Source organism: Brachyhypopomus gauderio, chromosome 9 (assembly GCF_052324685.1).
Source record: "Brachyhypopomus gauderio isolate BG-103 chromosome 9, BGAUD_0.2, whole genome shotgun sequence".
NCBI classification, from domain to species: domain Eukaryota; kingdom Metazoa; phylum Chordata; class Actinopteri; order Gymnotiformes; family Hypopomidae; genus Brachyhypopomus; species Brachyhypopomus gauderio.
This window is the reverse complement of record NC_135219.1, coordinates 968,406-987,809: the sequence shown is the minus strand read 5'-3', so window position 1 is coordinate 987,809 and position 19,404 is coordinate 968,406. Positions and strand designations below refer to the sequence as shown.

At 49.8% G+C, this 19,404-nt stretch overlaps 1 protein-coding gene across 1 annotated transcript in view; it reads right to left on the bottom strand.

Moving 5' to 3' along the window:
• Positions 1-1,199: 1,199 nt before the first annotated feature.
• The window catches only part of mei4 (meiosis-specific, MEI4 homolog (S. cerevisiae)), a 34,413-nt gene continuing 16,208 nt past the window's right edge, over positions 1,200-19,404 (bottom strand). Inside the window, exon 5 of the mRNA XM_077016360.1 lies at positions 1,200-1,662. Coding sequence (XP_076872475.1) covers positions 1,420-1,662 — 243 coding nt within the window. The 3' untranslated portion in view covers positions 1,200-1,419. The remainder of the gene's footprint in view (positions 1,663-19,404) is intronic.

The following is a 19,404-nucleotide window of genomic DNA, read 5'->3' as shown; positions in this document are numbered from 1 at the left end:
CCACCTCCCACCCCCCTCCACACCCACCCCCCTCTCCACCCCCACCCCCCACCCCCCCTCCACACCCACCCCCCTCTCCACCCCCACCCCCCCTCCACACCCACCCCCCTCTCCACCCCCACCCCCCCCTCCACACCCACCCCCCTCTCCACCCCCACCCCCCTCTCCACACCCACCCCCCCCTCCACACCCACCCCCCTCTCCACACCCACCCCCCTCTCCACCCCCACCCCCCTCTCCACCCCCCACCCCCCTCCACACCCACCCCCCTCTCCACCCCCACCCCCCTCTCCACCCCCACCCCCTTCTCCACCCCCACCCCCTTCTCCACCCCCCACCCCCCCTCCACACCCACCCCCCTCTCCACCCCCACCCCCTTCTCCACCCCCACCCCCCTCTCCACCCCCACCCCCTTCTCCACCCCCCACCCCCTTCTCCACCCCCACCCCCCTCTCCACACCCACCCTTCTCCACCCCCACCCCCCTCACCACCCCCAACCCCCTCTCCACCCCCACCCCCCTCTCCACCCCCACCCCCCTCTCCACACCCACCCTTCTCCACCCCCACCCCCCTCACCACCCCCAACCCCCTCTCCACCCCCACCCCCCTCTCCACCCCAACCCCCTCTCCACCCCCACCCCCTTCTCCACCCCCACCCCCCTCTCCACACCCACCCTTCTCCACCCCCACCCCCCTCACCACCCCCAACCCCCTCTCCACCCCCACCCCCCTCTCCACCCCAACCCCCTCTCCACCCCCACCCCCCTCTCCACCCCCACCCCCCTCTCCACCCCCACCCCCCCTCCACACCCAACCCCCTCTCCACCCCCACCCCCCCTCCACCCCCACCCCCCTCTCCACCCCCACCCCCCTCTCCACCCCCACCCCCCCTCCACACCCAACCCCCTCTCCACCCCCACCCCCCCTCCACACCCAACCCCCTCTCCACCCCCACCCCCCTCTCCACCCCCACCCCCCTCTCCACCCCCACCCCCCTCTCCACACCCAACCCCCTCTCGACCCCCACCCCCCTCTCCACACCCACCCACAACCTTTTCTGCAGGATTCTTCGTTATTCTGCAAGATTTGTATCCAGAGTCTGCGCCAGGCGCCCCACTCAAGACGCTTGGCAAATGTAAACCTCTTTTAGACTTTAGAGACAAATAACTGAGGAGACGAGGAGGAGAGGAACAACGGTTGGTTTTATTTGTCATGGACAGAGTGATTTTTCATATTTCACAGTGGAACGTGAGGAAGGCCTTTTCCTTACAGCTTTGGCTCAGACTAGCGTGCACAGCGGGACTTTTAACTTACACGGACCCCAGTCGGCAACTCTCCGCTTCCCATTAGCCCCCGTCTGACTGTGTGTGTGTGTGTGTGTGTGTGTGTGTGGGGGGGGGGAGGGGGGGGCTCTGAGCTCAGTTCCTTGTTGCACTCGCGGGATCGAGAAGAGCGCTGACCCGCCACATGTAGAGCGCGAGCAGGGGGAACTCGTCCGACATGGGAAGGACCTGGCTCTCCAGATGGGCCCGGAGGTCTCGGTGCTCGGGCCCGCCTCTCCACTGCCCGGCCTCTAGGAGGCGCTCTAGGAGCCAGAACACGTAGAAGGAGTTCTCGTACCTGACCCAGTCCACCGGCTGCTGCTCTCCTTCCGTCTCTCCCTGCAAAACAAGACGAGGCACTTTAACCGGGTCCGAGCAGGACCCCCGTCCACCAGTGGAACCGGCACCGGAGGACTTACAACCACGAAGAAAAACTTCCCCAGGTGCAAGACAGCAGCTCACACTTGTTCTGCTTCGTTGCTGGGTACCTACGTCGCCAAGCGCCTTGCACGAGTGCTATGCACACAGACACTGTTGTGAGGGCAGCCAAAGGACCTTTTTCTGCAGGGTTCTTCATTATTCTGCATGATTTGTAGCCGGAGTCTGCGCCAGGCACACCGTGCACCTCTTGTACACCGATACCACTGCGTTTTACGGCATTCGAGCTAACATTCATCAAGCGGCTTGGCAGTGGCAGAGCTTTGAACAGACAATGTTCTGATTGCTGGTCAAGTACCTTAACCGCTTAGCTACCGCTGACCTTCTACGGCTCCGAAAGCCGGTAGGGTACGTACGGCGGGGGCTAAGACGGTGGGAAGTGCGACTCTTTTCTTCAGGGAACACGGCTGCAAGACATCAGCGTGGGAGCCGGTGAGTCCCGCACGTGGGGTCAGCGGCCCGTCAGCCTTCAACGGACCGTCACGTGCCGGACTGGAAGCGGCTACCTCTGCCGAGGCACCAGAGGCCCAGTCGTTCCCGGTGCCACCGTCAGCGCTAAATTAATACATGTAAATCAGAAAGCAAGGACTTATCAATCAGAGCAGACACTGCTGGAAGGGGTAAAGCAGTCGCACGTGAAGAAACCCCAACGGTTCCTGCCTACTTGATTTCCGCCCAACGCCGCCCCATGTAGGCCACACCAGCACTTCCCCACTCGCACCCCCACCTCCCCGCGGGTAGATAAGAAATGGCGAAGAAAAGCGAAGGAGCTTTCAAAGCGCTGGAGCTGGAGTGTGGGTCAACAGCTGCGCTTGGCTCCGATCACCGCTCCCCCGAGCCGGCCTGACAGGCTTCAGCGATGGACGGCGTCGGGGAAATTCGAGAAATTCGAATTCGCGGCATAATAGCTTCAAGGGCGTCTTCCGAGGTCATTGTCAACGTCCCCAACTGTTGAGGTGGTAAAGTGGAAAGTGTCCAAACGGCAAGGAAAGGTCCGTCGTAGGCGACGTCAGCGACACTGCGATCATAAAAGAATGATGTACAACCAAATTTGCAAAGTTCAGTTTTATGGTGCTTCGTGATGATATGATGGCCCGGAAGCACACAGAATAATTTCCCTTGTCTGCAGGGGCCGGTTAAGGGGAGCCGTTCACCCCGGCGTTCTGCCAAGAAATAGACACAACAGTGCAAAATCAAACGAGACAGGAAGTCCTCGGGTTCAGCAGATCACGTTCACGTGGCCGTTGATCGCAAAAGGCCTGTCGTGGTTTCTCACGCTCACGTAGTCGGACCCGGATAACCGAAGACATGAACAGGTTTTATATTTGAGCTCAATTATGTGTGTGTGTGTGCGTGCATGTGTTTATTTAGGTTACACTGTTGAATGAGTGCATGTTTATTTGGGTTACATGGCTGTGTGTGTGAGAGTGTCTGTGTGTGTGTGTGTGTGCATGTTTGTGTGTGTGACACTTTCCTAACAGCACCCACCAGCCAACGGATACAGCGTTTTTTCTCTATCCTTCCATCTTTCTCCCTTCACCATCCCTCCATCACATCCTCTTTCCACCCCCTCCATCCTCCCCACCCTTCTCCCTCCATCCCCTCTCTACCTCCATCTCCTCCCTCCATTACCCCTCTCTACCTCCACCTCCTCCCTCCATTACCCCTCTCTACCTCCACCTCCTCCCTCCATTACCCCTCTCTCTACTTCCACCCCCCTCCCCATCACCCCTCTCTCTACCTCCACCCCTCTCTCCATCACCCTTCTCTACCCCCACTCCCCTCCCTCCATTCCCCTAACCTCCCTCTCTACCTCCACCCCACTCCCTTCAACCCCCCCCCTCTCTACCTCCACCCCTTCCCTCCATCACCCCGTCTCTCCCTCCATTTCCCAACTGAGAACTATTCCAATTAATAAATATATTAAAAAGTAAATATACTTGTGTAAACATTTACGGAGCGAGCCGTCTCTACAACAGCCGAGGAAAGAAAATTGAGCTGTCTCGCTGTAATGGAGATTGAACCGAGCCGTCGTGCTGTAATGGAGACTGAACCGAGCAGTCTCACTATAACAGAGACTGAATCGGGCTATCCTACCGTAACAGAGACTGAACCGAGCCGTCTTGCTGTAACAGAGACTGAACTGAGTGGTCTCACCATAACGGAGACTGAATTGAGCTGTCTCGTTTTAATGCAGATTTAACCGAGCCGTCTTGCCATAACGAAGACAGAATCGAGCTGTCTCCCCATAACGGAGACAGAATCAAGCCGTCTCGCCATAACGGAGACAGAATTGAGCCGTCTCAACATAACGGAGACTGAACCGAGCCGTCTTGTCATAATGGAGACTGAATCGAGCCATCTCGCCTCAGCTGAAACCTTAGCTGCGCAAAAATCTGACTTTGGCCCCTTTGATTAACATGGTCCTTCAGGTCCTTCAGGTCAAAGATACGTGGAGCATTTCTTCAGGGCTTCCCCTGGTGAATGAATCTGTACAGCTTGGAGGAATCTGTGAGGAGCAAGGTGGTGTTAAAAATGTGCTGTAAGGAAAACAAAAGCGCTGCCAGTATCTCCCAAGTGCTCCATGATTAAAGAACAACGTTCAAACGGAGATGCTGCAGTCGAGAATTGGAATATCAAATATGTGGTGGTAGGGAAAATGAAAAAGCAAAACAGGATCCAGAAGGTACGCCGAGATGACTAATCTAAACTCATTCCTTCCAAATCTGGTGGCTGTCCTGGGACGCAGAGCAATAAGTGTTCCGGGAGTGCCGGGGGCAGGAGAGAGGAGGGGGGCGGGGAGGGAGATAATAAGGAGTGTGTGTGTGCGCGCACGCGTGTGTGTGTGTGTGTGTGTGTGTGTGTGTGTGGAATTTCTCCAACGGGTGAAGACAGCAATCAAAACAATAAGCCAGGGACGGAGGGAGAGATGTGAGGAGGGAGAGAAGTATCTGGCACGTGTCGAGGTTTCTCCTGAATGGAAGGTGACTCTGTCTTACAGAATCTCTCCGCAGTGGAGAGTGATGCATTATGGGTCTGAAGCATCAAAGCACAGCACCAACCGAGGCCGTGCCTCGGTCTCACCCCGTGACCCATTTGATTGGTCTAAAACCTGCAAACTGATCTGAGATCAGGTTCTGCCTCTGGTTGTGGCTTGCATGACTCAGATATGATTACGTGAACAGGGGAGAGCCGGCGTGGGGCCCGACAGTTTCGCACACGCAGGTTCTCCTGGGATAAATCTCCGCTGAGGAGGAGACACCCGTGAGACGATCCCAATCACAACCATACAGCCATGACTACAGAAACAAGAGTGCAGACGATTTTGACACACCACGGCTCATGACACCGTTCCACCATTAACTGAGAACTACCCCTAGCTCATAACAGCTGGAGTAACGCCCTCTGCTGGGGGGTTCGGCCCACGCTACTGCCCTGATCCCCACCCCACCGCACCAGCCTCGGACGTTGGCGTGCGATAGAGAGCAGAAGATGGATATGCAGACGGAGGACACGAACACTGGTCCATCTTCAAGGGTTTTTCCTTGAAATCGCCCAATCACAGGCCGTTATGTGTAAAGCAGCGGAGAGAGGGAGACATGAGAGAGCCCAGGCATTATGGGGAGAAAATGCCTCATTTTCCCCAGTGAAGATCACTGCGTCTGAGACACAGCAGCAAGACAGACAGACAGAGAAACAGAAAGAAAGGACCAAACAAAATAATAAGAGGTGTAACAACAACATACAAAACAGATCCGCATCAGAAACAGCAGCTACGGTCGTACTAGAGAGAGGGACCTCTCTCTCTCTCTCTCCCCCCTCTCTCTGCAGAATTAGTGCACATTTAAATGCACAGAGAGGGCTGCCTTGTGCTCTGAGTCGATTGCCTTTAGTAGGCCGGGGGGGATGTAGGACACAGAGCGCAGGATGAGAAGACCCGTCCCTGCCCTTGACCCCACACTCATGGACATTTTGGACTCAGGCCCGGCTCTACTGAGCAAGGTCGCTGACCAAGATGATCCTCCTTCTGCACAAGAACTTCTCATCCAGGAAGAAAGTGATGTATCGTATTTACTGCCATAAATCGGAAAAGCCGTAGGAACAGAGAATAGCCTTCACAGTAAAGGTCTCTCTGTACAACGCACATCTAGCTATATGCTTATCTAAAACTTTACACAACTTTCAGGCGCGGTAATAGAACTACTGCTGATAATGACAGAACAGGTGTGATGGGTAGTCAGAACTCAGCCAGAACCAAAAAAACGAATGAAAGAACCGTCACCTTAGACAGCTGAGGTAGGAGAGAGAGTGTGCCGAAAATCCACCTCCTACCTTAATGGTCCAGGGAGCCATTAAAGTGTGTGTGGGAGAGAAAATCAAATCTACCCCAAAACACAACTCACACACGCAGCCTGTGAGGTTGGCACCAGCGTAATGATGCACACAGCCCCGAGCTGTAAATTACACACAGGCCTCCGATTCGTTCTACGCGCCACACGTTGCTGAAATCGAAACGACCACAATTACATTTTTGTTTGTTTGTTTGTTTGTTTTGGCGTGTGGCTGGCGGCTGGGTTGCCGTGGCGTTGTCCTTGGGAGGCAGTGTTTTCCCATTTCATGGGTCACGTGCCCTGGGTGGGCGGGACTACGCCAGCAGTGATTGACTGGCACCATACTGCTAGTGCTGCAGTGTCATTCACGGGGAGAACGAGGCAGACGAGTCGTTTATTCCCTCCCCGCTCCCTCTAACCCCTCCCCCAACCCCTCCCCCAGCCCCTCCCCCTTCCCCTCCCCCAGTCTCTCCTTCCCTGCCACGAGGTCACTCACGAGGTCCAACAGGGCGTACGACGAGCTCGCATGAAAACAGCGGAACGGAGAGAGACCTTCAACCTCCGACAGACAACAACGTGCAGACGGAACACTCTCAGACACTCGAAACCACGCGGCATCGCAGTAAAAGAAATAACTGCAAATCCTTCCAGTGTGAGAAAACACTGTATAATTAGATGGCAAAGACATGCTAGACATGCTATGTGTGTGTGTGTGTGTGTGAGTGTGTGTGTTTGTAAGTTCTGATAATGAACAAAATGAAGCTGATTAGCATCTGCTAGCTGCTCCGACAGAGCCCAGTGTCTTCAGTCCAGAAAAACAAACAACTTCCACGAATTGATTTTTGCTCTCCAGCCATGCTGTTTTTCAGGGTGTCCCTCTCTCTCCCTCCCTCCCTCTCTCTTTCCCTCTCAGTCGCTCCCCCCCCCCCCCCCCTTCGCCCAGTGTGTTATGCTCACAATACAGAGATTTACAAGACAGCAAATCGATTCTGCCTTTTCCAAGAGTGCATTTGCCAAGCTTTATCTAACGTGATCCAATCAAAGGGCGTGGGTTTATTTCTGACATTCAAGAAAGCAGAAAATATGATTGACGTCCCTTACAAATTCGTTATCACAGCTGTTCCTTTGTGATGCGGTGCATGCGTGCTCTCTCCACAGGAGTCTGGGCTCGCAGGGTAAGTGGAAACACTACAGCAGAATGCTTGAGAGACCTGTTTCATAAGATTCTTCTCGACATTTGCCAGGGTTTTCAAGGCAGATGTCCTACACCGGCTGGAATTGCACTGTTCTCTACAGTCTAATGCTGGATGTTATCAAGCAGGTTTTTTTTTTTTATCATCAAGGCCTCATAAAAAAGCAATTAGGTACACTTCCTTCTATAACAACCTGAAGTTAGAAAACACTGAGAAATTCCTCGCAGGCCAAACACACTTCTACTTGTATTGCGACGTGGACGTGAACATTCCTCGCTGTGCACCATCAACGCTCTCGTCTGACACAGGGAGGCTGCGGGTCACTGTCGGCGTTGATGGTTCCTGCGTGCGGTTTCGAGCCGTGCGGTTTTTAACAGGTTTGGAGGCAGACCGGAGCGTCCCCCAGAACAGAACACGCAAAACGGCCCTCTGTTGCGCACGTCCGTGACTCACGTCAGCCGTGGTGCGTGGCGGACCCACGTGGGCGTTGACGCTCCGGCCGATCACGCAGCTGGCCTGCGCTCGAGCCCCGGCCAAGGCCAGGAAGTAGCTGTTTATTTATCATTTAATTCACTCCTTAATGAGGAGAAGGCAGAGCAGACGCACGTGCCGCTGACGGCGAGGGGGAAACGTGTTTCGCTCTTTGGGTTTTACGAGAGCTTGCGTCTGTTTTTCCACAGCCGGTCTGATTAAGGAAGGGTGATGGGGTCTGATTAAGGAAAGGTGATGGAGTCTGATTAAGGAAAAGTGATGGGGTCTGATTAAGGAAGAGTGATGGGGTCTGATTAAGGAAGAGTGATGGGGTCTGATTAAGGAAGGGTGATGGGGTCTGATTAAGGAAGAGTGATGGGGTTTGATTAAGGAAGGGTGATGGGGTCTGATTAAGGAAGAGTGATGGGGTTTGATTAAGGAAGGGTGATGGGGTCTGATTAAGGAAGAGTGATGGGGTTTGATTAAGGAAGGGTGATGGGGTCTGATTAAGGAAGAGTGATGGGGTTTGATTAAGGAAGGGTGATGGGGTCTGATTAAGGAAGAGTGATGGGGTCTGATTAAGGAAGGGTGATGGGGTCTGATTAAGGAAGAGTGATGGGGTCTGATTAAGGAAGAGTGATGGGGTCTGATTAAGGAAGAGTGATGGGGTTTGATTAAGGAAGGGTGATAGGGTCTGATTAAGGAAGAGTGATGGGGTCTGATAAAGGAAGAGTGATGGGGTTTGATTAAGGAAGGGTGATGGGGTCTGATTAAGGAAGAGTGATGGGGTCTGATTAAGGAAGGCTGAAGGGTCTGATTAAGAAAGGGAGATGGGGTCTGATTAAGGAAGGCAAATTGGAGATTTAATCCTAAATCAATCCAAGATCACAGATACACGAAGCAAGATTTTACAGGTTAAAAAGCTGAAAATCCAACGTATGGACACAGACGGGTCCTCTAGACGGGCCCTATAGATGGGTCCTATAGAAGGGTCCTCCAGACGGGTCCTGTAGACCAGCGTTTCTCAACCAGGGTGCCGTCTGTCTTCATCGGGGGTGCCGTCAAAATATTCTGATGTGAAATTAAAAAAAAAAATTTTATAGTTAAAAAAATTGAAGTTATTATACGTTTTAAAAATCATTAAAATTTATTTCATATGACCAGATCTCTCAAGTTTGGTGGGCGTGAGCTTTTTTCAGGCAGGGGGGATTGGAATCTGTCGCGATGGATAGTGTAGCGGCTGTGTGTCTGTGTGGTTGGGGAGCGGGATGGCTGAAGTCTACCAAGCAACAACGCGATCTATATTCTGATTGGTTCAACCTGTTATAATATACAACCGATGGATTGGCTGAATATGCTGTGGTGTGCGGCGATTAGATTATAAAAAAAAATAATAAAATAATAATAATAATAATATTCAAGCGTGAGAAATTCCATGTGTGAAGTGAGAGCGTGTGAAATCGCTAAAATGCGTAAGTCTCACGCTCAAAGCGTGAATATGACCTGCATATGACCCTTACCAAGGTCAGCATGTGATTACGCAGGTTTCCCACTGACTGTAAGTCACAGTATGTGCTCTCTGTCTTAATAATCACTTTTTTGTGTTATGTTGGCCGGGAGATGGTTGCAGAGAGTATGTTTTCAGGGTTGCCAACTCTCACGCCACACTTCCGATATCTCACGCCGAATAAAAAAATCTAGTTTACTTACCTCTGATCCACATCTATGATTCAATGAGTTACTAGTTCGCTCTGGCACCAACCACCATATTGGTGCCATATATAATACTTAATTATAATACTTAATTTGTGTCCATTTTACGTTCGCCATACCCCCCCGTCGACAATTTACGTTCCCTGGGGTGCCTTAAAATTTTGCATGCATATAAAGGGTGCCACAATTGAAAAAAGGTTGAGAAACACTGCTATAGACGGGTCCTATAGACGGGTCCTATAGACGGGTCCTACAGATGGGTCCTACAGACGGGTCCTATAGATGAGTCCTATAGACGGGTCCTATAGATGGGCCCTATAGACGGGTCCTATAGACGGGTCCTATAGATGGGTCCTCTAGACGGGTCCTATAGACGTGTACTCCAGACCTGAGAGCTCTCTGTCTGGCTCCTCACGTCCAGCCATGAAAAGGCAATTAAATCATGCATGCATCAGATGCCTTTAGGTCAAGTAGTACAATAACATAGTTCATACAACAATAACAACTCAGAATTATAAAAAGTGCCTTTCTGGTTTGAAAACCAGCCTGTAATCTAAACATAGCCCAGGCTATGCTGCATGTCATAACGACTGATATCCACACAGCTGAGGGCTAGGCTATATCGAGAGTGAGCAACAAAGTGCTTTCATTTTACTTAGAAATCGAAGTTGGCGGCCAACAACGCGGCTGCTCACTCCATTAGCAAATCCCCAGAAGGGCGTCAGAGTGGAGCAGCGGGGTGAAACCACGACCACGCGCCACCTGCTCCGATCAGACTCCGCTCACCTGCAGAAAGGTCAGCGGCTTCACGCCCCACGCTCCATGACAGGGGTCAGGAAAACACGCATGTACAGGCGTCACTCGGGACACGAGTGTGTCCATCACCGAAAGTGCTCCCACTTCATCTCTCCCTCTCCCTCTCTCTCTCTCTCTCTCTCCTCACTCAACAACTGCCTTTCGGCCAAAGTCAGGTGACTCATGAAAGACACCACGGAGTACCCGTCATTCTGGATTGAACTTACAGTTGATTAAATTGGACAGCAATCGATTAGCCACAGCTAGAGTAGGTGCCACCTGACTAAACATCCAGCGTGTACACATTCTCAGATTCACCCTGCTCCGGCTTGGCCACTAAATACCGTCACGGACTTTCAGCGCACCGGCGATGCCGAATGTTCTCGATATGAACGGGTTGCCTATTTCAAAATAATCCGAGAGCGAGGAGAATTGTGATAGAAAGAGGTTCCTGGAATTTCGCAAGACACGCCGTCTCCAAATGAGAGCAAAGCGAATCCCAGGTGTGGCGGGAACCAAAGGGTGTGTGTGAGCGAAGATCATTCATGAGAGGCGAACGAAGCGTGCTGCTGCATTAAAAGCCTGCCGTGCGGTTCTGGCAGTCGAAGAACACCGTGAGGTACCACATCCTGGCTCTCCAAGCCTTCCAGTGAAAACAAGGATCGTGCATGTCTACTGATGCTTATTCTGCAAACAAGAGATGTCCGAATAGATGTCTGATACTCTATTCATGGTTCTAGTGACACCAAGGGTCAAGGGTCACGAGTTTGATTCCCAGTCATGTCATGCTTTTAAATATGTAAGTAGCCCTAGATAATAACATATTCCAGGAATGTCATGAGACAGATAGTGGAGATTTAATGTCAGCCATTCTCTGCTCTTTTTTTTGTTGAAAGCGCCTACAGCACCATGAGCAGAGATCCTTGCTTTTGCGTTAACAAGCCCATTTCTGGTGCCTTGGCCACGCTACAATCACCCGCAGCCTGAGAAATTTACGTTTTTCAAATCTGGCAAACATTTATGCATAGCGACTTACAATTCCAGTCACGTTACTGATAGGCTGCTGTAGTGTTAGGAGTCTTAACCAAAGACTCGAAGTGGTACAGCTTCGTGCATTTGACCGCAAGGGGGGACTCAACCCCGACCAACGGGAGAGGCAGTGTTATTGCTATATCTGGATACCTGGTGGCATTATACGTTTGTTATTAATATGCACAATTTTAGATAATTTGGTATTTATAAGTAACTCTTGCACTGAACATTTATAAATATTTTATGAACCAATCGTGTGAACATTTAGGAAATGATCACACACACACCCTTACTAAGGCTTTTAGAAAAAATCTCTGGGTCTTTACACTTTGCTCTGCCTCAATCTTAGAGGTGGCACCTCACCCTGTCTGGTGTCTGTCCACCTCCTAGGGACGTAGGTGGAAGCTACACTCGCCCTCCTTCCAGCGCCCCCTGCTGGCTGCAAAACCCTGGGCAGCTGGGCTGAGGGAGCCTGTGGTGCTCTTTCACTACAGATCACCATCACAGGAATAAAATGATAAAACGAACATGTGAAGATGTTCTCATTCTTGGCGTTTTCATTGGTCAGAAAACTCACTGTGCCCTATGTAGACTATTAAAGAAAAGTCAGAGATTTCATTTAGAGGTTTCGGACAACGTGGAATTTGCATGCTTCTTTTCTCCCCATGGAAACAAGTACCAGCAAAGAACAGATCCAGCAAAGAGCAGATCCAGCAAAGAACAGATCCAGCAAAGAGCAGATCCAGCAAAGAGCAGATCCAGCAAAGAGCAGATCCAGCAAAGAACAGATCCAGCAAAGAACAGATCCAGCAAAGAGCAGATCCAGCAAAGAGCAGATCCAGCAAAGAACAGATCCAGCAAAGAGCAGATCCAGCAAAGAACAGATCCAGCAAAGAACAGATCCAGCAAAGAGCAGATCCAGCAAAGAACAGATCCAGCAAAGAACAGATCCAGCAAAGAGCAGATCCAGCAAAGAGCAGATCCAGCAAAGAACAGATCCAGCAAAGAACAGATCCAGCAAAGAACAGATCCAGCAAAGAACAGATCCAGCCTGCTGGGATTCTGTCCTGGCATCTAGGAGATACGTTTGTGAAGGGTCGGCAGCCATTAAACAGGTCAACTGTTTTAATACAGCATTGATGTAGAAATACATTAAATAAAAGTTGTTTCTACTTAGAGGTTTAATTTCTCATTGTGTTATTCAGGTCTTAGTCTTAAATAAATATACATTCAGTGCTGAAGAAAAATGTGGAGAAAGTTGTTTCAAGGACGACTTGGAGGCCAATGCATTCTTATTTTCTGATGTATTATAAGAGATGAATTTATTCAGAGAGCACACTGATAAACTTTTCAGCTGAAATGTCCTTGAGAGTCATTGTTGAACCATGAATCCAAAGACCCCCACCTCCTCCCTCCCTCAAAGCGAATATAGTAGAACACAACACATCAGAGTTTAAGAGCAAGACCTGATGGGAAAAGATGCCAGTGTCCCATGTCCAGCCCTTGAGCGTGACTTCAGTTAAACGCCATCTGCACACGCAGGGAGGCGGCCAGGTGTGGCTCACATCTTTGCCAGCGTGCTGTGTCTTTGCCAGCGTGTCTACCAGGTGTGTGTGACAGTGCAGTTGGACACCCTGGACCACTCAGCTGCTGGACATGGGATGAGTAAGTGTAATTCACTGTTTCCAGAGAGACAAAGACAGAGAGGGAGAAAGACCGAGAAAGAAAAGAGAGACACAGGCAGAGTCAGAGGTCCCCCGATTTTTCCATTTTAGCCTCTTAATGAAGTGCCTCTTTTTCCTCTGCCTGAATGCTAATGAGACTTGCCTACCTCCCCAGAAACGCTTTCATCACCGTTTTTTTTGGTTTGTGTTTAACGTTCGGACGCTTCATCCTTCGCTGTCATCACCGACTTCCATCATCAGTCTTGTACGACAGCAGAGAAAGCGCCATATTCATGAATCGTCAGGAAAAGGCTCTCGGACGACACTTATCTGGGATCAACCTCTCCGTTGGTCTCTTTATGCGCGGACACGGACAACATATCCACCCAGCACTCTGCTAAAGGTCCAGGGGAGAAACACCGGCGACGTGACCTCCTGCGGCTCCCCCAGGCCTCACACACAAGAGCGTTCGCTCTACCCACGAACCCGACACAGGGAGGCTGACGAACACGTCAGAGAGCGTGGCGGGTTAGCGCACATCCAGCCGCAAGAACAACGCTCGATGGAGGCCAGGGGGCGCTGGGGGGGTCGAATGCCCCGTGACGGGGGCTTCACGGATTTAACGAGGGCTGGCGCGAAGCCAGAGGAGTCGTGGCTTCAGCAACGCGGGGCCCAGAAGCCGCTAACAAGAGTCACACACGTTCGCACGCCGCCACGCCGCAAGAAATAATGTGAACGTGCGGTCACGCGGCTGCAAAATGACCGCGGGCTTTGCGTGCATCGATGGCGGGGCCGTTGCGAGTGGCGTGGAACGGGCCGCTCTGGTCGATGGCGTATGGCCAACGCTACAGGAGCAGTCTGGCCATTTCCCTTCCATGGGCTCGTCTCTTTGCCCTTCATTGATTCATCCAATCAATTCCACCTCTTCATCATCTGACACACCCACCCCCACACCACCACCCCGACACCACCACCACCACCTTTCTCCTTAACGTCAGTGGGAAAACGCACGCCAGTCTGGGACACCGGCTGCCGGAGACTGGGCCCAGTGGAATGTATGACCGCGTGCTATCTGACAGCCCTATGAGTTTGGAATATATGTCTCACTCCTTCTTCTCCCCCTTCTCTCCCCCAAAGCACAGATTTCATCTTTAGTGGCGATAAAAATGGATGGCAGGCAGGCCACTCCTGTGCTGGGGAAGAGAAGAAGCTATTTCTTTGCCTCCCCTTGAAATGTCAAAACCCCAATGACGACTCCCTCGGCGAATCGTGAGGCAGGTTCGGAAAAAGAGCGAGGCGAGGAGGCTCCCGGCCTCTCGCTCGGAAACGGCGGTGCATCCCAGGTCAGCGTCGGCCGTGAGAGTGGGATAGAGACGCTCAGATCTGAGCCCCCGGGGCGAGCTGCAGACACAGCATCTGTGAGAGGACGAGACGTCCGCAGACGACATCACAGGAAGGGCTAGAGGAACCGACCTGAACGTCAGGATACAGGACACGCATGTTGTCATGTAGCAGTAACGCCAACAGACCGTCACTGTGTCTGGAGAGGAGGTGTGGCTTGTGATGATTCCAGCACCAGGTAGCTATCGGTAACGCTTGGCAAAACATGGCAAGAGGGCACAGATCAGTAAACACGGTGCAGATGGAGCTCAGTCATACTAAACCGACAGTTGAAGAGCATCAGGGCTTCGGTTACCTCCGTCCTTAACATCAAAAAGCTTTCACTCAAGTCTCAAGAATTGGCTGTAGAAAAATACACAGGTGTCCAGTTGATGGAGAAACACAGTCTTTCAGCAACTGGAAAAGGAGATAATACAAGACTAGTTTGCTGCCATAAACTGTGAAGCACTGCAAGGGTGGCCAACATTTGTCCAACATTTCTAGTTAATATTTCAAAAGGTTGAAGAAGAAGTCCAAGTTAGGCCAGCCTGCTTGAATGTGTTAGTACATATTGTTACAAACCGCTCTACCAAAGCTGCAAATATTGAGTCAAGACGCTAAATTATTCACAGGTAAAAGGGATTATTTATCAAAAGCTGTGGAATTATTCATTTATTTAGACATGTAGTAAGACAAACAATTTCTCCCAAACACCTTGTGAACAAAACCTCTGCCAACGTTATCTTCGTTTGATCATTTGGATAGGAAACAATCATAATTTCAGTTTGATCATTTGGATAGCCCACAATCATTATTTCTGTCTATCACTCTAGCCTCCTGCTGTTTACTTGCAAATTTACTTGCAATCCAAACAGCAGCGGTCAGCGTGTTCCAAGAACAAGAACAGCTATGCGTGCCGGAAGCAGAGGGTGTGTGTGTGTGTGTGTGTGTGTGTGTGTGTGTGTGTGTGTGTTTGTGTGTGTGTGTGCAGAACAAAACTGAGAAAAACCCCATACAACTGATGAGAACGCACTCTGAGCTCACGTGGGGCTCACGTGGGGGTCGCTCACGTGGGGGTCCAATAATACAGTGCTAGTAACGGAGCGGAGTATGGAGTGCTACTGTCTAATAATAGAGTGCTAATAACAGTGATTGGGTGTGGAGTGTGGAGAGTGCTATTGTCTCACAGAAGGTTCTGTCGAAGGAAAGGGCAGAGCCACACTCCTGATAATTACTTCATTAATCCAGGGGGCCAAATAGATTTATGTATACTCACTAGCACCAGCCTGATGTGATCTAAACACAATGAGACATAACATTATTGTTTCCACTGCTCCCACACATTAGCAAATCAATACAATCCAGAAAATGTTTAAAGCTTCGTTTGCCAAGTTTGAGATTGGTCCTGTTGTCCTGGTGACAACCACAACAAAAACCCCCCACCACAGACCGCGACATTTTCACTCCCAACTGTCTGTTAAATTACCTGATGCCATTTTGAACATGTCGTCTGGGACTTTATGGATGCGCTATAGTCCAAAGACAAACGCAACCGAGCGTGATTCAGTTCGGGGAGACCTGATATATACACACGATAAAACCTCTATACCTTTACGGGGCTTGGACGCTTCACCAAGACCGTCACACACGACCGGTTACCTCCATGAATAGAGACTGTCTCTTAGCTCTATACCACAGAGTGTCTCTGGGTTGATTTCCGACTTCAAGCAGGACCCACCAGCCATTCGTCTGTGTCAATGTTCTATCATCCTAGAGTGAGAAGATGTCTGGAGTTCCCTCAAAAGAGTATAGAAGGGTCGATATTCTTCAGCCTACATCCTATTAAAACTGTAATGGTTTTCTTAATCCCTTCCTTATTAAAATTGTATAGGTTATGGGATCAAACTATATCTCATTAAAATGGTTGTTCCAAATCATTTATAATCGCCCATGGAACAACCTTGCCAATAACATGAGTACTGAGAATCCTACTCCTTTAAAGTTTTGAGCTCTGCTGGGCCTCAACAGTCATTTAAGTCAAAATCCAAGACAAATCGCCTTGTCAAAAAATGGGAATCTTAGTTCAGTTATATGTGTATTTGCGTGTTTTATTCTTATCTCAGAACAGCAACGTAACGTTGTTTTGAATAATAATAGGTCTTAATATCACCTCTCGAACTTTAAGCACTGCTTACAATTTCTGCAGTAACTAATGCATAACTAAATTATGCTTCGGGTTTCTAATGAAGACGTTTATCGGGGGGATTTTGGAGGCTCAAATGACTGTCCCGTTGGACTGTGTTTAAAGCCTCTTGAGAAGCTTCAGAGGAGCTACGCTTAGGATATGCACAATTATAAATGAGGGGAAACAACCCCATCTTAATGTGCCATGTCTTGAAAAATAGCCAAGCTGTCTTTTAATGGCGAGCGCTGAGGGTAATACACCGAGCAACCTCTGCTGGTGTGTGGGCCTTCTCGAAAGCCCTTTAATTAGGTGCCAAGGGGAAAGGTGATCTTTGGAAGTTCCTCCTGGATGGACGCTCAGTAATCTCGTAGAGAAGACCATTATTACTGTACTCTTCACATAGAAAGCGAGGGACTCGCACCTTCGGACCAGACGCACAGATACCCAGGTCTTTACTCGAACACTCGAAGGTCCTGTGAGGTTTTACGGAGGAGCAGAACTCTGAGGCGTGCGGGAAGAAGAGCAACAAACTGAATTCAGTCAACACCACTTGGAGAGGCGTTTCCATCAGGCTCTCTTTTCTCCAGCCACGAACTGGCAACACAATTCACCTCCCTCGAGCCACAGAGCTCATTTTACAGACATCACCACAACATATGGCGGCCCTAGGCTACCCAGCTACGCTGGCGGAAGCGTCGCTGTTTGGTTATCTGTTGGCAAGAGCGCTGGGACCTTGGGCTAGTCACCCTGATGTCTGGCACCCAAATACACAACAGATAGACGAATTAATAAAAGAACAAAGAGTTAGTATTTCAGCAAACATGGTGAAATCCAAACAGAGATTTGGCATAAGCTGTCGTCACCCATAACTGATCAGTAAGGAAGATGATCCATACGGAAGTAGAACATGTTGTTTGTGCTTGGACCAGTTTTGCTAACCAAGAGTGCCAACTTTCAACTACTATAACACCCAACTAGTGATGCACAAAAATCTCATTTCTCCTGGTCCTGTCCTGCAGCCACAGTTATATGCAAGCAAAGGTCAAACGAGGAGGAGGCCAGGGTCACATGTCTCCTGTCAATCTCCACGAGGGGTTAAACAACATTTAAACGCTCACATAAATCAACGCCAAGTAGCCACTAAAAACACCACGCTGTCTGACAGTCTCCATCTCGCCGCCGTCGCCGAGATGGGGGGAGAGACGGCATGAATACGGAGGGATAGAGACAGAAAGGGGAGAGGGGTGGAGAGGGGGAGTGAGAGATGGGGAAGAGAGGACAGAAATGGGGGAGTGATACAACTTGGGGGGGAAAAGAGGTAGAAGACCTAGCTTGGGTCCCCCCCCCCCCAGATCTGAGGATGTTTGGTCCTGATACACAGTTAATGAATCTAGCTCACGTATTTCGCAGACTGTCCCTCTGCCTAGTGAGAACTGGCGTTTTCAAATCCTTCACTTCTCCCAGCGCTCCGAACACAAGTCCCATAGGCTAGCAATATGCCCTAAAGTGAGCTTTGGTCATCAAGCATGTACTAATGCCAGGTCAATCACAGCACTATAAATGAATAATCACTATAATCAAAGCGCTATATAAATACATTTGACTTTGGCAGAGATGTAAAGTGCTTCAGGGAGGTGGTTTCGACCCTGATTATAAGACACTCTCATCTCATCTGATATTAATCAGCACAACTTAATTTGTTCTGTGTATAACAAAGAGAAATGGAGTGAAATCAGAATGCAAATTAGAGGCAGGATTTCAACCATTCCACTTTCAAGAAATATCTGTTTCAAGCAAAGCTAAAAAAAAGAACAAAAACACAAAACTGAGTAGCATCTGCTGTGGCTACAGACGCAGAACCATTTAGCACCGAATCACAACAAGGCAATTTAATGCCTTTGTCTTCATAAAAGTTCACACTTTGGTCAAAGTCCCAGAGAGCAACTTCCACGACCTCCCCAAAGCGTGTAAACATTCTCGATTTATTTCTTCTTTGCGCTTGCTCCTGTCATTACGTGACGAGGAGTCTGGCAGACAACGGCTTGTGGGCTCAGCAAAAGAAGTGCCACATTTCATTTGATGAAGGCCAGCCGGGTGATGTAGCAGAAACACACCCCGCCTCGACATCATTCCTGCCAACACCCAAAACAATTAAAGGTGCATTCAGCATCCGACGTCACAGTTTCACCACTGCCCCACCAGCCAGTAGATCAGTGTTAGTGACCCCTTGTATATTTTTAGCGGCCTGGGGAAATGAGAAACAACCCTCTTTTCCATAAAACTATTGTTAATCATAGTATGTTCACAGTGGAAGTTGAGGGCTTTGTATTTGTCGAAGTTGCAGGAAGTCCTACAAGCAATGTACTGCAGTAGTCATCGGGAGTTTGAGAAATCACAGATCAATTTCTTAGCATCTTGAAGAAAGTGATAGAATTTCATTCATGCTATATTCCTTAAATGAGAGTATGCAGTTTGTGTTAAAAAGTTAAGTCAGAGTTTAGACAAGACACACATGACAGTTGTTGCTGAATTATCCGATTTTCTTTGTAAGAAAACTGGGGGGGTTGGGGAATTGGATTCTCCACAGTTAAATGCCAGAGCATCTTTATATTTCTCATGGATATATTTCTGACATGGATATATATTCAACAAATTGTAACGCTGAAGTAATTTTGGAGTAATTGTGAGGTGAACTCATCTGCGTGGGAGAGCGAGGTTTATTAAGGGCAAATCCATAGGCAGAATCATAAGAACGGTCCAGGGTCGGATTATGGGGGGCAGTCGGTAACAGAAACAAAACCAACACGCAGAGACATGGCTAATGAAATCAAAAACGAGAAACAGGACAGAAACTAAAACAAACTAATGCTAGGTTACAA